The 25497-nt window shown below is 46.3% G+C and overlaps 9 protein-coding genes across 9 annotated transcripts; 4 read left to right on the forward strand and 5 right to left on the reverse strand. All coding sequences in view use genetic code 12, as the record gives it.

Moving 5' to 3' along the window:
• Positions 1 to 163: 163 nt before the first annotated feature.
• Positions 164 to 1519, reverse strand: CXQ87_001545 (S8 family peptidase; the record flags this gene model as incomplete). The annotated part of the gene is made up of 1 exon (XM_025480081.1): positions 164 to 1519. The coding sequence occupies one exon, from the start codon at positions 1517 to 1519 to the stop codon at positions 164 to 166; it is 1356 nt and encodes a 451-aa protein (XP_025334381.1).
• A 1181-nt stretch (positions 1520 to 2700) lies between these two features.
• CXQ87_001546 (uncharacterized protein) lies at positions 2701 to 4563 on the forward strand (the record flags this gene model as incomplete). Its single annotated transcript, XM_025480082.1, has 1 exon — positions 2701 to 4563. One exon carries the CDS (start codon positions 2701 to 2703, stop codon positions 4561 to 4563), a length of 1863 nt encoding a protein of 620 aa, XP_025334382.1.
• A 484-nt stretch (positions 4564 to 5047) lies between these two features.
• SEC24 (COPII subunit) lies at positions 5048 to 7846 on the forward strand (the record flags this gene model as incomplete). Its single annotated transcript, XM_025480083.1, has 1 exon — positions 5048 to 7846. The coding sequence occupies one exon, from the start codon at positions 5048 to 5050 to the stop codon at positions 7844 to 7846; it is 2799 nt and encodes a 932-aa protein (XP_025334383.1).
• Positions 7847 to 7912: 66 nt separating this feature from the next.
• Positions 7913 to 10717, reverse strand: CXQ87_001548 (Golgi transport complex subunit; the record flags this gene model as incomplete). The annotated part of the gene is made up of 4 exons (XM_025480084.1): positions 7913 to 9075; positions 9404 to 9911; positions 9945 to 10322; positions 10358 to 10717. The coding sequence occupies 4 exons, from the start codon at positions 10715 to 10717 to the stop codon at positions 7913 to 7915; spliced, it is 2409 nt and encodes an 802-aa protein (XP_025334384.1).
• An 896-nt stretch (positions 10718 to 11613) lies between these two features.
• CXQ87_001549 (uncharacterized protein) lies at positions 11614 to 12291 on the reverse strand (the record flags this gene model as incomplete). The annotated part of the gene is made up of 1 exon (XM_025480085.1): positions 11614 to 12291. The coding sequence occupies one exon, from the start codon at positions 12289 to 12291 to the stop codon at positions 11614 to 11616; it is 678 nt and encodes a 225-aa protein (XP_025334385.1).
• Positions 12292 to 12377: 86 nt separating this feature from the next.
• On the reverse strand, positions 12378 to 15964 carry CXQ87_001550 (uncharacterized protein; the record flags this gene model as incomplete). The annotated part of the gene is made up of 2 exons (XM_025480086.1): positions 12378 to 13486; positions 13516 to 15964. The coding sequence occupies 2 exons, from the start codon at positions 15962 to 15964 to the stop codon at positions 12378 to 12380; spliced, it is 3558 nt and encodes a 1185-aa protein (XP_025334386.1).
• Positions 15965 to 16560: 596 nt separating this feature from the next.
• CPP1 (tyrosine/serine/threonine protein phosphatase) lies at positions 16561 to 17502 on the reverse strand (the record flags this gene model as incomplete). The annotated part of the gene is made up of 1 exon (XM_025480087.1): positions 16561 to 17502. One exon carries the CDS (start codon positions 17500 to 17502, stop codon positions 16561 to 16563), a length of 942 nt encoding a protein of 313 aa, XP_025334387.1.
• Positions 17503 to 20466: 2964 nt separating this feature from the next.
• On the forward strand, positions 20467 to 20997 carry CXQ87_001552 (uncharacterized protein; the record flags this gene model as incomplete). Its single annotated transcript, XM_025480088.1, has 1 exon — positions 20467 to 20997. The coding sequence occupies one exon, from the start codon at positions 20467 to 20469 to the stop codon at positions 20995 to 20997; it is 531 nt and encodes a 176-aa protein (XP_025334388.1).
• Positions 20998 to 22524: 1527 nt separating this feature from the next.
• CXQ87_001553 (OPT family small oligopeptide transporter) lies at positions 22525 to 25250 on the forward strand (the record flags this gene model as incomplete). Its single annotated transcript, XM_025480089.1, has 2 exons — positions 22525 to 22717; positions 22789 to 25250. 2 exons carry the CDS (start codon positions 22525 to 22527, stop codon positions 25248 to 25250), a joined length of 2655 nt encoding a protein of 884 aa, XP_025334389.1.
• Between the last annotated feature and the right edge of the window lie 247 nt (positions 25251 to 25497).

A 25497-nucleotide genomic window follows, 5' to 3' on the forward strand; every position in this document is an offset into this window, starting at 1 on the left:
AGGGCTTGACGGCACTAAGTTGACGATTTTGTCCGTCTACGACGCTACATGACGTTTTGTGTTTCACAATTTAATGGTCTCGATGTGCGAGCAGCCAGACCCTGAGGATTTTGCAACCCTCCACTGGCAAGAAATTCTCCAATCGATACCGGACAAAATTCGGCTATGCCCAGATCCCCGTGGCGTTCTCGGCTCCGTTGTACGCCATGAGATTCACTGTATCCGAGCTAAGACCCTTGAGCACGTTTTTGGTGCCGTAGTCAAGAAGCCTGCTTTTCATTTCCGCTGGATCCACAAGGTCGCCGCTAAACTCGGACCCCAAACCCGGCTGCAACGACAAAAAATACGCAACCAACCCGGTGACATGCGGTGCTGCCATGGAGGTGCCAGACATGAGCGTAGGGCTGGTGGAGAGCCCCACCGACTCGATATCAACACCAGGAGCATGGATGTCCACGCACTTGCCGTAGTTGGAGAAATTCGCTTTCTGGTCGTTTTCATCCACAGCTCCTACAGTGATGACTCTTTCGGCTCTGCTGGGTGAAAAATCACAGGCATCAAGGTTGTCGTTTCCAGCGGCTGCAACAACGTGGACTCCAGCATCAATGGCAGCGTTCACCGCAGCGTCCAAGGCTCCCAGGGCACTTCCGCCAACGGACAAGTTGATGGCCGAGCCTCTAAATCCTTTGGTGCCTTTTTTAACGTTTTCTTCGTGGCCCTTCACCGCATGCTCGATGCCACGAATAATGTCGGAGTTCTTGCCCGTGCCAAGAGGCCCCAAAACACCTACACCCACGATTTCCACTTTTTTCGCTACACCCCACGTTTTGGAACCCACCGTGCCAGCAACGTGTGTGCCATGACCGTGCATGTCCACAGGAATGCCTGGGAATGCCAATGACTTGCGGTACTTTGCCCGTCCTTCAAAGTCTCCATCCCACGCTCTCACTCCAGTATCAAGCACATACGCAACTACACCGCTTCCTGCTTTGGAATCGTACACAAAAGCGTCAGAAGAACCGTTATCACCACGTTCGGAAAGACGTGTAAGGCCCCATGTGGCGTCGTCCTGGTACGAGGTGTCGTACATGTGCACACGGGCATCCTGTTCAACGTACTTGATCTGAGGGCTGTCTTGGATGGATTTTAAGATATTTTCTGGGAACCAGCCCAGGTATCCCCGGAAACGGGGCAAGCCAAAAAACTCAAGTTTGCGCTCGTCGTCTTGTTCGTCCGTCTGGTCTCGTTTTTCAGCCACAGACGAGATCCAGCTGTTGTGGGAACTAACGTCCTCATCGGTCACCTCGTCGTTGTACACGACAATGTATCTGTTGGTCACGGCGTTGCTTACTCTGAATAAAGGAGCTGGGCCATTTCTGGGTTTCAAGTTTTCCGGCTTATTGGAAGAAGAGCCGTCCCTGTTGAAGAGAGAGCCGAGGCCGATTTCATCAAGCAGGGGAATCACCATGGAGGCTGCGTGCTGGATTAGCACAAGCGAGAGAATCAAGCGAATGTGCATTTTTGGGTATCAAAGACGGGTTTCCAGTTAACTACGGCATGGCTGCAAATACCAATGGCTATATAAGTTGTATAGTCTGGCGGGGCTCAGCAGTGAACGTGTTGAACGCAACGCCAAGTCCTGAATGCTGACATAAACAAGGGAAAACGAAATCAGAACAATGGAAACCCAGGTACCAAAAACGGGAAGGGTCCCCGGGGTATGTATATTCTCGACGATTTTGCGACCGTAAACATACACGGTTACGGATTAGGTAATGCACAAATAAGGTAGGCTTTTTGACGATCTTAGGTGGGCTGGATAATCCGGGTTTGGGTGGTGTGGTTTTTGAGTCAAACCGAATCACTTAAAGTTAGCCGGCAAGCGTTTTCCGGGGAACTCAATATTCAGTATCCTTCCAGGCTATAAAAGACTGGACATCTTGTCACGCAGAACCCGGACACGGTTATGCAAAATACGTTGCAAAGCCTTCATTGCGCTCACACCGCCAATCAGCGATGCCAGAGAAATATTCACAACAGTCGTGGAACTTTTGAAAGCCTCGTTGCTGCAAAAACAGACTTTAACTCATGTTAAACTAAGTTCTCATTGGTTCGAGGCGAGTGGTATGCGGAATCAACCTTAGGCCGTGCAGAATTCTTCGTGGCGTTGTTTACTTGAAATTCCAGCTTAGATACTCGAATTCCAGGGCACGGTACGAGGAAGCAGTACAAAAGATGTCTCCCCAAAGTGGATCTCTGCGTGTGAAATCTGGTGGAATCCTCTCGTGAAGCAATAATAAGATCACGTTTAGCTTCTTCGAATTCATCCTAGCTCTTTCTTCTGCCAGGTATACGCCCCACTCCAATACTTGTTGCAAAGTGTCGGATGAAACGACGTTGAAGTCTTGTTGGTGCCGTGGCGATTGAGGCCATCGTTATTGGACAGAAAAGTAAGGCGACATAAAAAAAGTCATCTTGGCCACAAAGTGCTCTTTACCATTTTGGTTGTTTCATGCTGTGGGATGCATGTCTCAAGTTGAGGTCGCGATTTACTTGAGTCACTTTGATATAGAGAGTGGCGAGATATTATCACTACAATGAGCACCGGTGACAAGTAACGTGAGTCACCAAAAACATTTCCAAATCATTCGCATACATATATCAGCAAGGGCGCCCGTCCATTGACTTTATTGAGCAAACATGAGTGGCCCACTCGATCCTTTTACACGTTCCACCTACGAACACTTGACTGTGGCAGAGGATGAGCTCAAGAATATGTCTACGGACGAGATAGAGAAGGCTTTAAGTAAAGTTCGTCTTTCAAGCAGAGCCGTCGTTAAGATGTCAAGGTCAAAGGATGAGGCCAACTTCTTGATTCATGGAAGCCCACAGGAAATGAAGAGAGCTAGAAACCTTATACGAACACAGTTTGAACGTAAACGTCCCGTTACCACAATCACATTCGAAATCCCCACGAGAAGACGTAGCGCCGTGGTGGGACCAAAAGGGAGCACAGCGAGGTCCATCAAAAGAAAGCACAATGTGGAGATCACAATTGCTCGCAAGCGCTTTCAACCACACTATTCATACAGTATCCCTGAGGAAATAAGATACGATGATTTAGTTTGGAGGCGTATGAATGGCATTAACTTTGCCCCTACAGTACAAGTGAACGTGACAGGCAACGAGACAGATTGTTTAGGAGCAAAGGCCCTGATCTCGGAGATAGTGTTGCTAGAGGTTGAGGATTGGTGTTATTTCCCACACGGAATTGGACTTTGTGCTGATATGGCGATGGAAAAGGTTAAAGAGTGTCTTGGGGATTCGATTCGTCTTGGTCGTTATTTTGGGTGCTCCAACAAAGTAGCAGTGCAAGGCGACAAGGATTTAGTTTCTGAGGCGATGAGAACCCTCCGCTCGTATGCAAACCTCTTTTGTGATTCGGTGATTGTTCCGTATGCATTTAGAGAGAGGGACTTTCAGAGCTGTACTCAGAATGTCGACATTTGCTCCGTTCATGAAAATGGAACTGAGAAGAGGATCTTTATCAAGGGTCATGAATCAGATGTTATCCTGACTCGAGAAAAGATTTCCAAATGCATTGCTACGTATTTCTCTCAGAGATTAGTGTTGGCAGACCTTCATGGTGGAAATATCGAGCATGTTAAAATGTTATTGTCGCTCGATGATGTAAGATACAAATTCTCCTGCTGCTGTCTCGATAATAACGTTGTAGGAGAGTTGCCAAGTAGTGGCGATTTGTATGACGTTGAGTTTATCGAGGTATTTGGACCTATAAAGCTCGATGTGACATTAGCGATCCGTCAATTACAGTCCATCCTAAAAAGAATGAAGCCAAGTGACTTTTACTTCTGCTCAGACGAAAAGCTTATCTGGAAATTACAAGTAAAATGGAACCTCTTCAACAGAGCGCTTTCAGATGATACGATGACTGCTGTTGTGTCAAATGGTACCTTGCTACTTTATGGGAAGCATTTATCATGTGGACATGCATCCCAGTTGCCTTCAAATATTGAGCGTGAAAAGGCTTTTGAGTCGTTGAGGCAGTGGGCAGGTGCTAGGTCAAAAGTTGTTCTAGATGTGCCATTAAAATATCAAGCACTTCTCGAACTCAACTTTGTCATGGCTGCCATTAATGGTGATCCTTTTGAATGCAAAATCTTTTTCCGTCACGACGGAGTGAGGTATTGTAAGGACAAGATAACTTTGTTTGGCACAAATGAAAGGGTCGAAAAAACCGTCGCTCTTGTGAAACTGATTTTGCAGAGTGAGGAAGAACAGGGGATATGTACCGAAGTTATAGAAGTACCGTCTCGGGTGGTGCCTGCTATAAGCTATGATTCTCGGGTCATTGATCGTTTCGAATATGGCGTAAAGCCACACATTGTCAGGAAAGACGGCCTACCCAACCGACCAACCTGGTTGACGAGCGCCTCGGACGTATCTCTTGTCACCCTCAAAGGTAACCGGGTCTTGGTTGATGCTTACAAGAAAGACATTCTAGACAATTGGTCTCCACATGTGATTTCTGAGATGGATTAATTGGATCAAAGATAAAGAAGTTGGAAGAGGCGTTTCTTTAGACAAAGCTTAAATAATCTCAATTGAGAACGGAGCACATGGTTAGTAGGGAGCCATTGGTTAAACAGCACGAAAAATCAACAGCAATTCGAGTTTGGGCTCTCCTCTTTGTCGCAATTTTTTATCATTTTCTCATCTGAATCTACATTTTCCAATTTAACAAGTGGATAAAACGACTAACTGTACCTGAGCACGCTGCGAAGCACCAACCATGAGTGCACCAACGTGACCGGAGCAAAATTTACCGGCCAATTGATTTGACACTAATATACAATAACTCAAGTCCTAACAGCATAAATTCACCAACTAGTGACTTCCAAAGCAGAATCTTCCCGGGCACTATTTAGGGTGGTCCTGCACAGTGGGCGTCCAACATCAACTAATCTCGTCGCACTTTGACCACGTCTCAAAACTTTTACGACACCCTCTTTCTCGGCGTAGTACTATGTCAAGAAGAAGAGCATACCCACAGCCCCAGTATGCTGTTCAGCAGCCGTCAGCTCAACCATCGTACGGCGGCTACGGCGTGGACCAGGCTACGCAGGGCTTCCAGAATATGAACATTCAACAAAACCAGCAACAACAGGCCCAATTCCCCGCCAATGGCAACGGCCCAGTCTACCCAAGTCAGCAAATACCCGGCTATGGCTACCAGGCCGACCCATACGCGCAGCCACAGGTGCAGCAACCCCAACAGGCTCAGTATCAGGCTCCAGCACAGAATCAATACCAGAACCAGTACCAAAACAACTACGGCGTTGCCGATCCTTACGGCCAACAGGCTCAATCGCTGTACTATGGTGGCGCTGCTCCCACGGTGGGCGCAGGCGCGGCGGGAACCTTGCCATTGAATCAGTTGTACACGACGGACTTATCGAAAGAGTTGCCTCCTTCCATCTCTGACTTGACGTTGCCCCCACCTCCTTTGATCGTTCCCCCAAGCGCCACGATTGTCCCTGGATCTGAGACTGCTAACGCGTCGTCCGATTACCTCCGCTCAACATTGAACGTGATTCCTGTGAACTCGTCTCTTTTGAAGAAGTCCAAGTTGCCCTTGGCACTTGTGGTTCGTCCTTACACAGCCTTGCATGAGTCTGTCGAGCAGGCGCCGGTCACCCGTGATACCATCATCTCGCGTTGTCGTCGTTGTAGAGGTTACATCAATCCGTTCGTCTCGTGGACCGAGGGCGGCAAGAGATGGAGATGTAACTTCTGTGGCTTGCAAAATGATGTTCCCGCGGCTTTCGACTACGATGAGTTGTCTCAAAAGTCTCTTAACAGATACGATCGTGTTGAGTTGAACCACTCGTGTGTGGAATTCATCGCTCCTAAAGAGTACATGGCCAGAGCTCCTCAGCCCGTTGTGTACACGTTCATCATCGATGTTTCTGCTGATGCCGTGGCTTCTGGTATGACCTCAACCGTTGCCAGAACCATATTGGAAAGTTTGGACCGTATCCCGAACACGCATAAGACTGCTCGTATCGCTATTCTCGGTGTCGACTCCAACTTGCACTTCTTCCGCTTCCGCGAGGGATTGGACGAGGCCCCAGAGATGTTGATTGTCTCTGATCTTGACGAGCCATTTTTGCCATCTCCAGAAGGCTTGTTGATTAATTTGGATGAGAATAGGAAGGCTCTTGAGAAATTGTTGATGGAATTCCCATCATATTTCGAGGGCACCGCCAACCCTCATTTTGCCTTGGGACCCGCCTTGAGATCTGGTCACAGGCTAACCAGCAATATTGGTGGTAAGTTGGTTGTTTTCTCTGCTACATTGCCAAATATTGGTGAAGGTAAATTACTGCCTAGAGATGAATCACAGTCGGGTAAACCAAAGGAAGCGCAGACGTTGTTGAATGCTGCTGACAAATTCTACAAAGCATTTGCGGTGGAGTGTAATTCTGCGCAAGTCTCTATCGACTTATTTTTGGCTGGTAACAAGTATCAAGATGTGGCATCCTTGTCAAATTTGCCTCGCTTCACAGCTGGTCAAACTCACTTTTACCCATCTTGGTCATGCACAAAGGTGGAAGATGTTACCAAGTTGTCTAAGGAAATTAGCGAGCATTTGTCGATGGAAATTGCTTTGGAGGCTGTCTTGAGAGTTAGATGTTCCACCGGTTTCAGGATGAGTGGTTTCTTTGGTAACTTTTTCAACAGATCTTCAGACTTGTGCTCATTCCCATCCTTCCCTAGAGACCAAAGTTACGTTATCGAGGTGTCTATCGAAGAGACAATCACAAAGCCTGTCGTTTATTTCCAGGCTGCGGTTCTACATACCACTTGCTTCGGTGAGAGGAGGGTTAGAGTCATTAATTTGGCTGTCCCAACCTCAAACAAGTTGGACGACATCTACGCTTCTGCTGATCAACTTGCCATCACCAGCTACTTGACTCACAGGGCAATCGAGAAAGCATTGTCAAGCTCCTTGGGTGACGGTAGAGACTTCTTGTTTAGGTCGGTCGTTGACATATTGAATGTCTACAAAAAGGATTTGATCCCTGGCAACATGACTGGCTCTTCACCTTTGCAAATCTCTACCAATTTGCGTATGTTGCCGCTCTTGCTCTTCGCCTTGACGAAGAATATGGGTTTCAGAGACGAGAGGCTTCCAGCGGATCATAGAGCCATCGCATTGAACAATTTGGGCTCTCTCCCTCTTAATCATTTGATCAAGACCATATACCCAACAGTTTACGCCTTGCATAGCATGCCAGACCCATGTGGCTTGCCAGAAACATACATCGAAACCGACCCAGAGACTGGCGAGGAACGCGAGATCATCTCGTCCGATATCATGATGCCGGAGCCTCAGAATGCTACCAAGACTAATTGGGAAAACTACGGATTATACTTGGTGGACAACGGAAGTGAACTTTTCTTGTGGGTGTCGGGAGATGTTGTGCCTGATCTCGTTGGTGACTTATTTGGAACTAATAACTTATACGAGGTTGAGGCTGGTAAAACAGAGTTACCAGAGTTTTCATACGAGGAATCCGAGTTCAACTATAAGGTTAGACAGATTATCGGCAAGCTTAGAGAACAAAAGGATTCGATTGTTTGGAAGAGCTTGTATGTCATCATTGGCAGCGGCTCTAACGAGCCAATGGACATGGCTCAGGAGAGACTGTTGGTGGCCTTACGTTTCTGGGTTTGGAGCAACTTGGTTGAAGACAAGTCTGCCACCTCCAAGGGCTACAGAGAATTCCTCACTGATCTCAAAAGCAAAATTACTGCTTAAAGATGCATGTCGCCGAGCGATAAAAGATATAAATAAAATGCATGCTTGTAAACTCATTAGTCATTTCTATTTAGGAGCGTTGTCGATGATGACAATAGCGTCTAGCAAAAGGCGTGCTGTCTCGTCATCAAAAATCTTCTTCACAGCATTCGCCATATTGGGGTAGTTGGTAACGAGTGATTTGGCGATTGGACCTCCTCTCGCCATTGTCGTGGCAATGTTTCTTTTGAATTTTGATACAAGCCTTTCCCAATACACGGTTTTGAGCGAGGAAGCCTGAAGATGTTCGATAAACTCAGTGTATAACAGATGATCCTCTGACACACAAGCACGAAGTAAAGACTCGAGTGTGGTGGTGAACTGCAGAGCAAATCGTTTCGTATCCTCCAAAGCAGCGCCAAAGCTACGTGGAGATTGCAATGCTCTGGAAAGCTGTGTGGATGCAATTTGAACTGATTTCGAAAGGGCACCCTTATCCAATACCTGGAAAAGCTCTGCACTGTCCAAAATATGCAAGGCCATGATATTGCTTCGCAAAGAGTCGTTTGACTCCTTGAATGAGTTATGGTGTGCTATGTCGTTGGAGATCTTTTCAGAGAGTGAGCTCAAGAACTCAGTCGAGCGAGCCTGGAATATGGTCCTGTACTCCTTCACAAACTTCAATGAAAAAACATCGCCAAAATCTGGCAGGTTCAGGAGCAAGCGCCCCTTGTAGAACCGGCTCATCAAACTATAGAGTTTGGCCATTCTCACAGAATCAGACCCTGCGGCCTCGCAGTCTTGTAGTTGTTGGATGAACATAATGAGGAAACTGGCCCCTCGAAGAAGCGTTGATGTGGTGTGAATCCTCTGAAGCGCTTCGTTGAGCTGACTGGCTTCTTTGTATGGATCGACGATCTCACGCTGAATTCGAGCATACAGCTTCTTAACTCTCTCCACCAGCGGTGTCACCGACAGCTCCATGACGTTTTTCGTCAGTTCTATCTTCGTGAAGCTGGCAACGAGCTCCTCGGTATGTGTGCGTGCTATCTGCTCCATTCTAGATTCACACTCGTTGGCATCAAACTGTAGCTTTTTGATTGGTGTCGCCAAATCAAGCTCTGAGTCGTCGGCAACATTGGTAGCTAGTAGTAGTGAGGAGGCGAACTTTGTAGGCTCAAAATTGTCCTCTAGAAAGGCCTCAAAGTCCTCAATGGCTTGAGCTGTCATGAAGACGTGGTTGTAAGTAGCTGGTGTTGATGCCGAGGTGTGCAGGAAAAACTCACTCTGGAGTGGACCCCGAAGTTTTTAGATGGCCCGATCGAATTTTCAAGACGGATTTCACAATTTAAAAATAAATTGACTTTGAAGCCATAAACGTGATTTGAAGACCTCAGTCGTGCATTCAAGTGAAACAGTGAATTACCTACGTTTCTAGCGTACTATTATGCGCTCTCAGATCAGGCGAGATAGAGAGGCCAATATTTTCTTTCAATTGATACGTTTACCAAGAATCAATGGTTCAAAGCAATTTCTCTAAAAATCATTCCTCCCAAAACAGTGTGCGCTTCTCGGCACCGTTGAAAGCAAGAAGATTATTGGATCCTTGTGGTAACTTCGTAATTGTACCATTTGTAGCAAATTCAAGAATCCTTTTCTTCACCTCCGAAGGCTCGGCAAGAGAGCTGAAAAACTCAGAGTTTATGCCTGGCTGCAAAGAGAGGAAGTACGAAACTAGACCAGTGACATGTGGCGTGGCCATAGAAGTTCCTGACATCTTGAAGGGACTCGAAATGAGACCATCGGACTCGATGTTATAACCTGGAGCGTAAATGTCAACGCACTCACCAAAGTTTGAAAAGCTGGCTTTCACGTCTTTGCCATCAATCGCACCAACTGTTATGGGCTTGCTAGCTCTTGCAGGCGAGGTCTTGCAAGCATCGTCATCATTGTTTCCAGCACCAATCACAACGTGCAACCCAGCATTGGAAGCAGCATTAACGGCATCGTCCACAGCGCTCGATGCGTAACCTGCGATAGAAAAATTGATAGTAGAGCCTTTGAATCCCTTAGGTGCCTGCCTTACCTTTCTTTTGTGATCCTGGACCACTCAGTCAACGGCTCTAATTAAATCGGACTCAAAAACCCCACCATAGAAGTTGGCCACCGACACTGATACAATATGGACTTGCTTGGCTACTCCCCAAGTTTTGGAGCCAATGATACCACCGACATGTGTACCATGTCCTAACAAATCCTCAGAGGTAGGAGGGAACGATATAGCCTTGCCATGTGAAGCCCGACCTTCAAAATCTTCGTCAAGTTTGAGCCCACTATCTATCAAGTACGCAGTGACTCCCTCACCGCCTTTTGGATCGTGAATGTATGAACTCAGTCCAGGTACTCTTTTACGGGATGAAATTCTTGAAAGATCCCAGGTTGCGTTTTCCTGAGCTTTCGTCTCTTGAAATTCAAATTGCCCATCTTGCTCAACGTACTTGACTGCGGGTTTTCCCGAATCTTTAGCAGCACCTCCTCACTAAAATAGCCAATGTATCCAGCAAAGTTTAAGTTTTTGAATGATTTGACTTCATTAACGCTCTCTTCTTGCACTAGACCAGTGATTTCTTTGATCCAGGCGGTATGAGACGAATAATCATCGTCGGAGATCCCATCATTTAGCACAACGATAAACTTTCCTTGAATCGAATTTTTCAGTACAAATAAAGGTGCAAGTCCTGAATGCACATCTGTCCCTGGTAACTCAATGTTGTTCTGTTGGTCAAGTCCAATATTTTTGAGAGGAGATTTGACGCCAATGTCTTCGAGCAACGGAAGCACGATACTAGCAACGTAGAAGGCATAAAACGGTAGGTGGATAAAAAGCCGCATATCTTGATAAACGACTCGAAATGCAGATGGGGTCCACTATATACTACACGTACAGAATTGGTTTTCGTCATTGAAAACTGCAGTACAACGCAGTGTACTCAAGCAGGCGGTTATCATTCAAGTCTAATTTTGCAGGTGGCGGTTGCTATTTGACACAATTGTCCTCTGAATTTGAGGCTTCCAGATAGCCTACCCCCATAAGCCTGTGAGTCGACAAAATGAATCAAAAACGTGAAATTTTGAAGCAGATATTCCAGTACATTCATGCAAATGGGCCCTTATCCCGGGCACTTCCGCTAGGATGCCGCATGATGAGGTGGGTGTTGTGCGCAATTGGAGACAACCCTGTTTTTGATAAGAAAAAACCAAAAAGCAATCAGCTTGACATTCACTCATCGTCGGTATTGACTATCTGGGCTGATATATAATCATCTTCCACCGTCGCTTATCTATTTGGCTGGAAAAACATCCCATTTCTTGACATGATAAGCTTGATGCATGTCGGCTAACTGAGGCGCAATTATGGGTCAACTTGATTTTGAAGCTTCCCTCTTATGCTGTACTCGTCTTCATGTGGTTCATGTGTTCTCGTGTGTCATGTAAATCTATAATCAGAAACATGCCCGGTTAGCAGAATCCGATCGAGCCATTCCTCAAATGCTGTAGTATTTGCTGAAGCCTTCAGATCAAGTGGAACCATCGAGGTCTGACATTGGAGCTTATAGCTCACGCAAAAAGCATCGTGTGGAAATGGAATCACCGATTATCAAATTCCGACCTACCGGACTCTGAGAATTGGGAGACAGAGCACACTTTCAACCTCCAATTTCTTCTCAGTGCCAAGCAGACTTTACCACATTCAGCTCTTCTGAGTACCCTCCACTTGATGAAAAGGCTTACTCCGTTCTGTACTTTGGCTTCGAAGGAGCCTTCACATTGCTCTTTCCAGGAACCCACTTCTTGAACTTCTTCTTCTTCTCACGAGCTTCTTGTTCCTTTCGAAGCTTGCGGACCTCCTGCTCTCTGGCCTTCCTTCTCTCACGACACACTATGGCACTTTCACGCTTCTTCTTTCCAGGTCTGCGCTTGCGGTTACGTTGTAGCTCTCTGGCTACGTCCTCGTTGTGCTGTCTGAGATTCACCATCTTGGGCGCATCTGGATCAGGAAAAACTGCCTGTGACCATTCGATCACAAACGAGGCATCTACGGCGGCAAACTTTATTTGCTCCTTTTCCTCGGTGGTATAAACCGCTCGGTAGTAGGACTCTGGTCTTTCATTATTGATCTCCTCCTCGTCCTCATCCTCTCTCATCGTCACCGTCATGACCTCGGTGGATGGAGCTGAAAAAAGAGGGAAAGCAAATTCTTCGGGCTCGTCAGGAGGAGCTTCCAGAGGTTCTTGAATATCTTGTTTCTCTTCCACATCTATGAGCTCAAACTCCATGTCGGGCAATACCACGGGCTCGTGGTCACTTTCCACCTCCAGATCATAAAGATCCTTTCTGTTGGTTCTGACGTTAGTACTAGATCTACCTTTCAGACTCTCGGTTTCGTACCTTTTCTGATCCACCATGGTGATGCTCTCCAACTACTGCGATGCGCATCTCTGATATACATTTACTAATATACACGTCGTAACTCATTATGGTGTGGATGCGATCACCACAACGGCGTGTGTGCCGAACAGATGGTTTTAACCACATCCTGGCGAAGCTTCCATCTAGGCGGAACAAAGCCCGCTTTTGGACTTACGCCATTTTCCAGACCACGGTGGGGGTGGACCGGTGCTGCAGTACTGGGGCTCGCTACCACAGGCAACAGAGCCAAGCTCACTCTTGTTTCTTTCTTGACCGACCAAACTTTCTCGTGAAGACCTGCGTCGTTTGCTTTGACATACTCTGCTGCTGCCTCGTACGGTAAGAAAGAAAGCTGGAGTCCCACGAACTTTGCAAGTCCGTCTGCTTCAACTTGGTGGTTCTTGCCAACACCAACCATGGGGAAAAACAAGGGCCATACCTTGGTTTTCGCTTCTTGATCTAGAATCCTAACATCGCCGTCTTTTTTGCCGCACTGCTCATGCAAGTCAGACACTGGCTTAGCAAGAAGGAGGGAGATTTGCAAATCAATCACAGCGCTGCCTCCCCCAACATCAAAGACGTAGAGAGGGCTGTACTTGAGGCGCTCGACTTCACTCACCTTCAGGCCGAAAACAAATTGCCTGAGACCAATGGGGTACTTTTGCAAAATAAGATCAGTCTCAAGCTTCTTGCGCTTGACTTCCAAATCCTTCGCAAGTTTCTCTGCCTCTTGTGCTTTCTTGATCTCATCCTCCTTGGCTTTCAATCTTTCTTGCTTCTCAAGCTCCGCTCTTCTCTCCTCGTCTTCCTTACGCTTTCGTTCCTTCTCCTTTTCGGCTTGCAAAAACATTTCTTTACGTGCCCGCTTCTTAGCTTGTACCTTCTCTTGCCAAATCTTGGCTTCTTCCAAAGCCTTCTGTTTCTGCTCCTCTTGTGCTTTAGTTGTAGGGCCTGGTGATAACGATATGTTGCTAGCGGTGTGGTGGATCTTGGCACGATGTTCCTCTGCCGACTTATCCTTTGATTCTCCCGATGGAGATCCGAGAAGCGCTTTCTCAAGCTCTTTCGCTTCCTCTCCAGTAGCCTGAGTTTCCTCGATTGTAGCCTTCACAGCATCCTTTCTCTTTTTTACTCCTTTTGCGTCACTGTCCTCCAGGTTTTTACGCTTCTTGGATGCAACTTCATTTTCCACTGGGGCTTCGCTTTTGGCTTAACATCACTTGCTTCGAAGGTGTGTCCTTCATGGTTCTCCGCCGATTCCTTCTTGACAAGCGATGGATTAGGTAAGTTTTTACCATCAGGAGTGGGACTCGATGGAGGATGTTGTATAGACGGTTTCTCGCTCTCCCCAGACATATGCTTTTCAATGAGGAACACTTCCCTTGGATCATGTTGCGCAGAGTGTTTTGCGATTTGAAGTGCGTTTAAGCTGTCCTTCTCTCTCTTAAGCAGAGGATCTGCTCCTCTTGTTAGAAGAAGTTTCACAACATCATAGTTGCCCCTTCCCACACTTGCTAATAGAATGGACACGCCAGCCTTGTTCTTGGTATTAATGTCGAATGAACCAGGGTTGAGGCCGAGAAGAATATCAACCAATTCAGTATGGCCATGACGAGCCGCAAGGATCAAAATATCGGGCTTTTTCAGCAATGAATATCCGTGAAGAATGAAGTCCTCTGCAGCAGCTTCCTTAAGGCCTTGGGCAACATACTTGTAAATCGCAGACGACTTCTTTTTTGTCAAATCATTGAAATAGTTCTCATTGGGATCCTCGATAACTTTTCTTGGTGACTGTGAAATGGCCTTCAGCGACTGCTTCTCATCTGCTGCTGCACTAAGGAGGCTAATCACCTCGTCATAATTATCTTCTTCAGTCTGAAGATGATAGAGCTTCGTCAAAGCTGAAAATCCATCAACATTTGTGATATTAGGATCAGCACCATGAGCAAGCAAGACTTTGACGGTCTCGACATGTTTGTTTTCGGACGCATCCATGAGAGGTGTTTCTGAGTCGCCTGCCTCCAAAGCCTGCTTGTTGACATCGGCACCCTTTTTGATTAAAAACTCCACAATTTTAGTATTACCCGCCAATGCAGCCTCGTGTAAGCAGGTGAAACCACCAAAATCGCTCTCATTAGCATCCGCCCCTCTAGCAATGAGGTTTTTCACTGCCTCAAGGTCTCCTTTTTTGCATGCTCGTTGTAGTAAGGAGCGCCCTGTAGAGTCTCTCTTCATCTTGTAGGATGTTGATGGTTTGGACTCTTGTTTCGATTTTTGCCGTTGTTGGATTTCTTCCTTTTCTGATTCATCTGAAGAGTCGAGGCCTGAACGATTGGCGGACTTCCTCGAATCGTTGGAGCTTCTTCGACGTCTCAGACCTGGATGAGTCAAAGAAGGGGTAGTATTGCTATCCAATGAGGCTGTCTGCTCCTCTGTCGGCCTTTGAGAAGACGAAGGGCGGTATGAATCATCGTTGTCATTATTTCCTTCGTCACTTTCTTCATCACTCTCATCTGAGTATATTATTTTGCGTTTGAGTCGTCTGCGTTCTTCATCCACTCCACGTTTGCGGACCAACAGCTTGGCAACTTCAGTGGAGATAGGATCGTTCGTTATCACCGTCTCAGCCTCTGACTCCACCTCACTTTCAACGCTCCCATCGATTTGGCTTTTTTGGTCAGGCTTAGAATTCGTCTCTTCACGGCCCACAACGTCAACCCCCTTTCTATTATCTTTCTTCTGATGGTCACCATCTTGATTATCAGGTGTTTTCTTATTTATCAAATCCGGCTTGTCAGGAACTGTCTGCTTGGAAACGGTCTCCTTCTGCGTAGAAGACTCCTGCTTTTCAACAGATTCCTTCTTTTCAAGTGAACTTTTCTCCTCCATCGAATTTGATCTTTCAAAGGAACCCTTTTTCTCAGGAAACTCCCGTTTTTCTAGAGAGACCAGCTTCTCAGGAACTTTCACTTCAGACTTTGAGTTCTCCTTTGGATTGCTCTCATCATGCTTCTTTTTACCCTCTGGCTCGCTCTTCTTAGTATCAACGGCCAGGCTCGTCTGGGTTGGCTCTTCCTTGACATCATCATCAAAAAGATGAAGGAGCTTTTCGTCCTTGATCTCAGGCATGCGAGCTGTTTTAGTAAGTTGATTAACCTTGCTGTCGCTTGTCAGAGAGCCCACTCGCGTTTCAGATCTCTCAGTGGCTACTCTAGGAGCAGGGTCTGAGTTGCGGTGACTCGCTTTCTCGGTACGATCTCGAAAGGCCAGGTTCTTCAGCTCAAATCTCTCTTTGCCATCTTGAGACGGTCTCCTTTCTTCAGGCTTATACTCTGAGCGCTCTCTGGATCTATCATTTGGCCCTGGTTTTCGTTTGTCGTTCCATGGACGCGAAGGTTTGTTCTTATTGCCTGGACGGTATTTGTCGTAGCTCTCTCTTTTCCTATTTCCCTGATATCCAGGCTTTCGATAGTTGCTTCGGTAACCAAAATAATCGCGTTGTTCCTGGCGACGGTATGAATCATCTGGATGACCGAAAGAGGAGGAAGGAGGACGAATGCCTCTGTCCCTCTCTCTGTCACGAGATGAAGGTTTGGAGGAGCCTTGTCTTGGTCTTTCCCTATCTCGATCACGACCAGGAATGCGATTTCCTTGTGAGTTATAAGACATGGATAAGGAAGTGCTCAATAAAAAAGATCACGGATTGTTTTATCGATTAAGTTTTCAATTATTTACAAGAAAGATTGTGCGGTGTGGTGGATGAGTTGAGGTTGAAGCTCATCTTCAATATGCAGGATGTAGTGAATGTTTGCAGGTTCTGGATCTTTTGGGAGGTATTCAACAGTGTTGAAGAAAACTAAGTATCACCTATTACTGCTCGAATAATGGTTGTTGCAGTTACAGACCCCAAAGGTTCAAACGGTCAAGGTATTGATTGTTGCACGTGATACCTCTCACGTGTGTGACTGGCGGGTTTAGCAGCCAGTGGTTTTCTGCTCTCAAGAGTGACTGTGTACTCCAGCCGTATAAGTGGATCAACGTTTAGGAGGAATTTTTGTAGGAGAGAACAATAACAATCACAAACAAGAATTTTCTTTCGACTCCAAAAGTCATCATCTTGGCAGGAGCGAGTTTCATAACCTTTCATCCTCTACGGCAGCTTAGAATCTATGAGACCATCCCATTCTACAATTCATTCATCATTGCTGTATATTGCAGTATCGTTTCTTCGTTCGTAAATGACGCAGTTGATTCGGAAGGCCACTCTATTCTGTGGTAACTTTGGCCTTCCTGAGGTCATCGAAGTCCATCAACTCAAAAATCAAGCTCATATTGGGACAAATACGTTCACATGCATCAACGTGGTGACCTTCACGAGCAATGCGCCAATTGCATGGCTCAGCGGTGTTAGCAGTGCCGGACTTCAAGAGTTCGTATGCCTCATTCACCAGAAGATCAAACTTCACCATGAAATACGCTACGACCACGCAAGCCGAGCGCAGCACACCACATTGGCAGTGGACGAGGATTCGAGATTCGGGCTTATCATAGCGGGCGATGGTGGACGTGATGTTAAGGAGCTCCTTCAGAATCAGGGACGTATGAGACCATGGCACATGAAGATAGGTGCGGTGCCCGTCTCTGTCGTCGTACTCAGCCAGCAAGTCGTCACAATCACGGGCCACATTTACCACAAGGTCATAGTCGTTGATGTCCACTGGGCGTTTGGAATTCTTTGGGTCCAGGTACAAGAATAACGTTGTATCCAAGACTCTGGCGGGTCCAAAGGGATATGCGTCAAGATTTGATTGTTCCTGAAGCTCCTCGGGCGGGAGAAAGGGCTCCTTCGTCGTAGCGGGCATGATTTTATCGTTGACATTGTCCACAAGACCTGCTTCAAGACCAAAGGGGCTCAGCAACGCGATATCAGGACTGCTTGGTTCAAAGTGAGGTGGAGAGTCTCCAAGGGAGAATTCGGACAGGGGCATCACAGGCAGCAGGCGTAGTGATGCGACGCTTGGTTTCTGTGGAGGCGGAGCCGGCGGTATCAATGGTGTCAGGGCGACAACGGGAGTTATCAATGCAGAGGCCAGGCCTGGTGGAATCGACAATGCTGGGGGCTTCTTGAGCCCATTTCGCAGTGGCAGCTGTACAGAATCGCTGACGGGTTGAGGCGGTGAGCTCAAATTGAGCAGGAGTTGTTTCATATTGATGTTTCGCAGGGTTGACAACAGGCTCGGTTTGCGGGAATGCCGAGGTGAGTAGTTCATTGTGGAAGCGGGGCCAAGTCTGGACCTTTCCGGGTCCGGGTAGGCCATTTCGAGTGTGATGATTTTGGGCGAGGTGGAACTGACGTTGCAAACCTGCAATCTAGCTTAGTAGCCTCCCAGCGGTGTGTGATCAAGTCAGTGGATTCGGAAAGCCGAAGGTGACGGTATCAATGTAGCCAGTAGCAAGAGTTTAGGCTGCTAATTCAAGGAAGTGCTGGTTTCTGAAAGATTCAAATCCCTTCGACGAACGCTGCACGGAATTTCAAGCCAGAATTGAGAAGTACCACAACGTGACACGGGATCTTGGCGAATGTGACACACGCAAGAGATTGGCTCGATGTGAATCCGCAAACGGTACTCAATTATCAGTCAGTTGATTGCTGGGATTCCGACAACGGGAGGAACTGGAAAGGACGTTCCTGGATCTGATCTATGATCTGCCTGCAACGGGTCGGTCTGTGGTGTATGGCGCGTTTTGCGTTGAATTAAAGGACACGTTCAAAGACCTCGAGGCGTGATAGGAATTATATAGCTTTTTCGACCAGCCGGCCGTGTTCTTGAGGCAGATCCAAGTGGGTGTGGATGAAGAAGATGGGTTAAAATTGCCAGGGCCCGGGCGCAGGAATAAGGCACGAAAAAAAAAACCGGTGTTAGAGGCTTCTCAGGCAGGTGGTAAGGGGAACTCAAGGTGCTGCAAAAAAATTGGGAAACGTAGCCTCGTAAGGTAAACTGTTTTGGTTGAAGAAGAAGACTTTTTATTTTTTTCTGATCTTTCGACACCTGCGCTGACAAATCCGCTCCTCGTTCCCATGTTTCACACTGTGTAGCAGGCGGGAATGGCGCACCTGCCAAGGTCTCACCAGGGGTCCATGGTTAAATTTAGCAGGGCAGATCCAAGTCATGACTTTCCGTGCTGAGGACTGAGATGGCGGTAGAATCTGCTTTTGTGGATTGTTTAAATCGATAAAGGCGGGTGTCGATTACGTCACTACGTTCTGGGAGATTCGTGAGTTTCATGAGAAACTGTAGTTTACAACGCAGGTCTAAGGACATATAGGCATGGAGCAAGTGCATCTAGAGTCCCATTGCATTAAGTGGCTCTAAGCCGTGGTATGATTATGTAAGTGATTCTTGGCTGCTGCACTCGGCTCCTACAGTACCCTCCAGGCTTAGCAGGTCATCACCTTGAAATTGTAAAGTGGTATAAGTTTCACAAAGCTACTGTAGAGTTTTACCTCTTTTCTCACTTGGTCGCAGGGACCAAGTGTATACTGGCGGTACTGGAGATACCTCTTCAAGACCACTCGTCATTCGGGTTAAGTAGATGGAACATTGTTGGTTTACATGCCCCTTTTGATCTCGGATCTCCCTACTTTTGCAATCTCTGCCACGGTAATGGATTCCGCCTTGGCTGGTTCCTCTGGGCCTGATCCTGAAGAGGTTTCATGGTGCCTTTTGCTTTAATTTTTGATGGCCTCTTTTGTTAAATTCTTTGTATTTTGCAGCTGCTGTGAAGCCAGCGATTCAGGCCCGTATAGATGAAAAGATCTTGTGTGGAACTCGATAAGTTCTAGATTACTCCGAACAATGAGAATGCTCGGCTACTGATCATCGTGGACTTTATCATACAGAATAGTCTAGAAGTATCAACATTTACAGAAAACATGATGGACTAGATTTTGAATTGGTCTCCTGTTTATCAACAGGGCATCTCCTTGCAGTACTTTGTATGTTGCAGATCGCTTCTCTTTGGAATGTGAATCACAAAAAACGCAAAGTAATCTCTCAGACTCAATTCTGGAAGGTAGATGAAAAACAATCCTACTTGAGGGACTTTTCCAATGCACGAAGCTAATTATCTTATGACGCGGCTACCCTGTATTTCAGGGCTTGTTATATCCTTTAAAGGGGCCATATTTTTTTTATATTTAACTGATCTCTATTTATTAGAGTACAAAAAACTAGATCTCTATAGAAACAACCTCCAATAAGATCTTGATATTCTCAATTTCACGAGACCCTCAGGTCAGTTTCCCGAACGTCTCGCCGTGCTTACAGACCCAAAGTACATGTCTGTCTTCCTTTTGTTAAATCTGACTGGTTCAGCTCAAGCTTGCCCTTTCTTCTGGAAAAATGAAATTGGCACAACCGTAATCAAAATCGTTGGAAATTGCAAGGCGACGGTTCCAAGAGTTCAGATCCACAAACAATTCTTACTTTTTCGCAGCCTTGACATGGAAATACGAAAACTTCAGAATGCAACTAAAAATCCAGTTCTTCATCAAAAGACCCAAAAAAGCTATATTGCTTTGTCAAAGAGATAGTGAAGCCAAAAAAGGCCCTCAATTACAAAACTCTCCTGCCAAAACTGGCTGAAAGGTCATGCCTATCCTTGAAGTTCCACTACATGCAACAACGCTTCTTCATACTACTTTGAACGAGTGGCTTAAGCAATCGAGAGTAACAAAGCTCGTGTCTCCATTTCGAAATGCCAAGGAGTAACTGACCTCTTCAACAAGATCTGATGATACCTCGGAAAAACTCCGGGACGGTGCTATAGGTCCGGATTAGCGACGTCACACTTCGCAGTAAATACACGAGATAATGTTTCTACGCGACAATGTCGTAGCTCTTAAGGTCGTTACAGCTCCACACAACAGTGGGGATCTACCCGAATTTTCCCATATAGAAAATAAAAACGGTACCGAGACTGATTTTGTAGCCATTTGAATTTTTTCCCACCCAATTGAGTGTTTTTGCGCAGATATACGGCCATCCAAAAGTCTCGGAACAACGGATGTAACGGCTGCGCGACATTTGAGTCAAGTGGCTAGTCCGGGGTTGCCTCGAACCATATAAATAACCCTTGCTCCACAAACTAAATCACAACAAAATTAACCAATGTCCCTTTTCAGATCCTTGCAAAACACACCCGCTACAATCTCTATCTTCCACAATGCTCGTGTTCCCGCCCTGGCCAGCTTGTTTGCTCATTTGGAGAAAGCTTACTATCAATTGAACGATGATAAGAACCTCTTTCAATTGGACATGAATGCTAAGAAGATGCCCACTTACGATCAGTTTAAGACCATCTACTCCAATTGCGTAAGAGGAGACCGCTGTCAGACTGTCTTGAAGGAGTGCTTCCCCTTGCTTAATGATAAATTCACACAGTCGGAGCACTCCTCAGTCACAGTGAAGAGCCTTGGTATCAGAAATGACAGGGGCTTCAAAATTTTCTCTCAGAATGAGTACACACACATCCACGAGGCTTTCGAGAAGCTTATCGATGAGCAAAATCCCGAGATAGACCCCAATGAGCTTTTCCAAGCTCCATTGCTCATTGACTGGGACCAGAACATCATTGCCAATGACATGGACGGGTTGAAATTGATTTTGAAAAAGTACAAGGAGGCAGCTAAGGAGAAGTGACGGAGCTTTGGCTCAGTGGCACGCAGCTGATTTCGCTGCAATAATAATGAACTTAGACGTTAACGACCCCATATATTAAATAATATTTATCGTGAAAAACATCATCAATTAGAATATATCGTGAAAAGCAAGATCATCATCAATTTGGATATGCCTAGAAGCGCTAGGTAATCAGGAGAAGGGAACACATAGACTTGAGCTTTCGGCCATCAGATATGAGTTATCGGCTTCAGTGCAATTAAAAAGAACAAGAGGGGTTCTAAAAGAACAAATAGAATTACAATATGACCTCTATTTCATTGGTTTTCGAAGGCAGCACTCCGGGCAATTCATTTGGCTATCCCAAATTTGAGAGAATTTCCACAAAACCCTTGTGCCGCTCACTAGCTATATCCCAAATGGCAGCATTGCATCATTGCATGATCCCTGATTTGGGAAACCTGAGTTCAAAGAGTCAACTTTTGCCGAATACCCTTTTATTGCACAAGACAAGGCCTGACGTTCATGTCAAATGCGAGGCGTTTCCTGGATCGGCAAAGTATATCGATATCCCGACCTTATTGTCATGCGCAAGGGTAAAAAGACGGGCCACAGAGCCGAGTGGAAATGTCGATAAGGAGTATCTCTGCGGTATTATTGCTTATCGCAGAATCTGGGACCGATCGTGGGGAAATTGACACCGTCCTCCCTTTTTCAAAATTCTCTATTGATCATGATTAGAGAAGAGAAAGAAGACATGGTACTAGGTTGCTTCGTCGACTGATGTGTGATGACTGTTCTGGTCAAGGAGCCGCTTTTGCAACTGGGCTTTTTTCAGAAATGAAGAGAAAAATGAGACCATTTTACAGACGAATAAATTGCACGGGAGCATAATTTGACACTGACACATTTTCCTGAAGATAACGTTGTCCGGGAGTTTTGGAGCCGCGAAATGCCCGCATCAACCTTGATTTTGGGCTCAATTTGAGACCGAGAAAAAAGCATCATTTCTGATTCCCTAAAGCAAAAATGAAATAAAGACGGGGAACAGTGGCCTGCTTCTGGTTTGGCTTGTTCCTGGTTTTACCTCATGTAAATGCTCACTGAAGCACACAATCTGGCGTGGCTATCTGTGGCTGTTGATTAAGCCCCGCGACAGATTTCGTTAATTAGCGAAATGGGAGCCGCTTCAACAGAATCGAAGCCGTACGGCACTGTCAAAACATGCAGGCAGTGTAAGCCCACTTTGACTCTCAAGCGAGAATCATGCTTTTGGACACAGTTTTTTTTTGGTCTCTACACCGCAACAGATTCAAGCAGAATTTCGTTAATGCACACAAAGTTTTAGGTCGATCGAGTGACGGATATATACGAAGTTGGATATTCTTGGCACAGCCATGAAATGACGCATCTAAATACCCGCGAGGCTGGTCCGGCAGGCCGTGCCGAAGCAGGTGCAGATTTGCAGCCACACCACAGACCAGTCTTATCTCTCCAGGATAAATAGCCCGAGATGTTCAGCCAATTTCTGAAGCAAACCAGTAAGATATGTCGGAGAAGGCTTTCCACGTTACTAGTGTCTCGAGTCACCATGATACTGACAGGCTTGACGCTGCCGCTCATGAGGTGGACTTGGCTGCCGTTACCTCACAGCAGTTCTCGTTGAACGAGGTTGCTGGAGAGCTTACACTGGAACAGAAATTCTACATTCTCAAGAGATTGGAGTTTGGCCATCTTGAGAGTTTGGATGACATGCCCCATCTGCGGTGTTCATGATGGAGAAAATCCAGGAATTGGATCTTCACGACGCAGAGAACATCTTGACGGAGTTCTTGAAGGACCACCTCGGTGATGTCAATGTTCCCATGGAGGACTACGACTTCATCGAGCTCCTTACTGAAACAGGCTCCAACGGGAAAACCGCGGGACTCAACCAGGCTCTCGACCACTCTTCTGGAGACGAAAAGCAGGAAGCGTATGTTCAGGAACACTCCATCACTCTGCTTGAGTCGAATGATCTCAAGAAGGTTTTTGACAGAGACCTTCAACTCAAGACGGAGGCTGCTTTGGTGGCATACTGGTCGCCATACCCAGAGGTGAGAGCTGTGACTGATCCCTTCGATGATCCCTCCATTCCATGCGAGACCTTCAGAGCGTACCTCGTGGGAATTGTCTGGGTTGTCCTAGGCACTTTTATCAATGAGTACTTCATGGAGAGACAGCCTGCAATTACGTTGGGTACCGCTGCGGTCCAGCTTTTTGTTTACCCTAGTGGAAAGCTTGTGGAGTGGGCACTTCCAGCCGTATCATTCAAGGTTTGGAAGTACAACGTCAATCTTAACCCGGGCCCCTGGAGTCACAAGGAGCAGTTGCTTGCTACTTTGTTCTACAGTGTCAGTGGAAGTGCTGCCTACGCTTCATACTTCATTATCTTGGAGAAGTTGGACATCTTTTACGGCAACCCAGCCTTCACGATTGGTACCCAGTTCCTTCTTGTCTTGACTTCCAATTTTATGGGTTTTGGATTGGCTGGCCTTTTCCGTAAATTCGTTGTTTATCCCGTGACTGCAATCTGGCCCACCATCCTTCCAACCCTTGCCATTAACAAGGCGTTGGTGCAACCAGAAAAGAAGGAGAAGATCAACGGCTGGACCATTTCAAGATACTCCTTCTTTTTGATTGTCTTCGCAGCATCTTTCTTTTATTTCTGGATTCCCGACTATCTTTTCACAGCATTGTCTACTTTCAACTGGATTTCCTGGGCTGCTCCAAATAACTTGAATGTGGCTGCCATTACAGGCTCTCAGACGGGTCTTGGTTTTAACCCCATCACCACTTTCGACTGGAATACAATTTTAAACACCCCATTAGCCATTCCTTTCTTCGCCCAGCTTAATTCTTACATCGGTTCCTTGGTCGGGTTCATCTGTATTGTCGCTGTTTGGTGGACAAATTACAAGTGGACTGCTTACTTGCCTATCAACTCTAACCAAGTTTTCACCAACACCGGTGAACCTTACGCTGTTAGAGAAGTGTTGAACAGTGAGCAGAAGCTTGACCAGGCCAAGTACGAAGAAATCGGTCCTCCATTCTACACTGCTGCTAATTTGGTAGTTTACGGTACATTCTTCGCCTTGTATCCGATGAACTTTGTCTACGTCTTGCTTACACAGTTCAAGCAGATCAAGATCGCCGTCTTGGGTCTCGTAAAGTCGTTGAACTTCAAAAAAGCCCGCTCCACCTACCAAGACTTTGATGATCCTTTCTCGGCTTCCATGAAGAAATACCCCGAGGTTCCAGAGTGGTGGTTCACCATTATCCTTGTCATCACTGTTGTGTTGTCCATTATCACCGTTGAAGTCTACAAGTTGCAAACACCAGTTTGGACTATCTTCTTTGCTATTGCCATGAACTTCGTGTTCTTGTTGCCATTTGCTGTGGTTTACGCTGCTACAGGTACAGAAATGTCAATCAACGTTCTTCTTGAATTAATCATGGGTTACGCCGTCCCCGGTAATGGTACAGCCTTGAACTACGTCAAGACTTTGGGAACCAACATTGATGTTCAGGCCGAGAACTATATCACAAACCAGAAGCAAGCTCACTACTTGAGAATCCCACCCAGATCCCTTTTCAGAGCACAGTTGTTGTCTGTGATTCTCAACAGTCTCATGTCTGTGGGAGTGTTGAACCTTGCTATCAACGAGGTGCAAGACTTCTGTCACCCACACCAGCCTCAGAAATTCACCTGTCCCGGGTCTACAACTGTATATTCTGCGTCGGTGTTGTGGGGTGTTATTGGACCCAAAAAGGTGTTTGGAGGTCTTTATCCTATTTTGCAGTGGTGCTTCTTGATCGGCTTCCTTCTTGCCTTCCCATGTTGGGCTCTCAAGAAGTACTATGGAAGAACTATCGTCGGTAAGTACTTCCACCCCATTGTGTTTTCCTTCGGCATTATGATTTATGCCCCTTATAACTTGTCGTACTACACTCCTGGTATGATCTTGTCCTTCTTCTTCATGTATGTGATCAGAAAGAAGTTCACAGCCTGGTGGGAGAAGTACAATTATATTCTTTCTGGAGGCCTCACCGGTGGCATTGCTTTCAGTTCCATCATCATTTTCTTTTCGGTGCAATACCACGAGAAGGACATTAGCTGGTGGGGCAATAATGTTAACAACCAGAATTTTGATGCCAAGGGTCTTCCGCTTCGTAATGTGACTCTCGAAGCACCTGATGGCTACTTTGGCCCAAGAAAGGGCAACTTCCCTTGAGATAGACTATAAGAATGAGCTTTTGAAAACTTGTAGATTAGTTCACGGATGTCCTTATTGGTTCTCAGCTTGAAGTATCATTTGGTGATGATGGAGCACTTGGACCACTTTGAAACTTTCTGCCCCGTTCAATTGGGAACTCCCCAGGAATTGAAGAAGACCCAAGTATATTTAAACTAAAGTGGACAAGTAGTAGCTCAATCTGGAGAATGAGGTTCCGAGTAAGCACTGATGCAGAGGTAGTCTC

The sequence above is a fragment of the Candidozyma duobushaemuli genome, assembly GCF_002926085.2.
Source record: "Candidozyma duobushaemuli strain B09383 chromosome Unknown B_B09383, whole genome shotgun sequence".
NCBI classification, from domain to species: Eukaryota; Fungi; Ascomycota; class Pichiomycetes; order Serinales; family Metschnikowiaceae; genus Candidozyma; species Candidozyma duobushaemuli.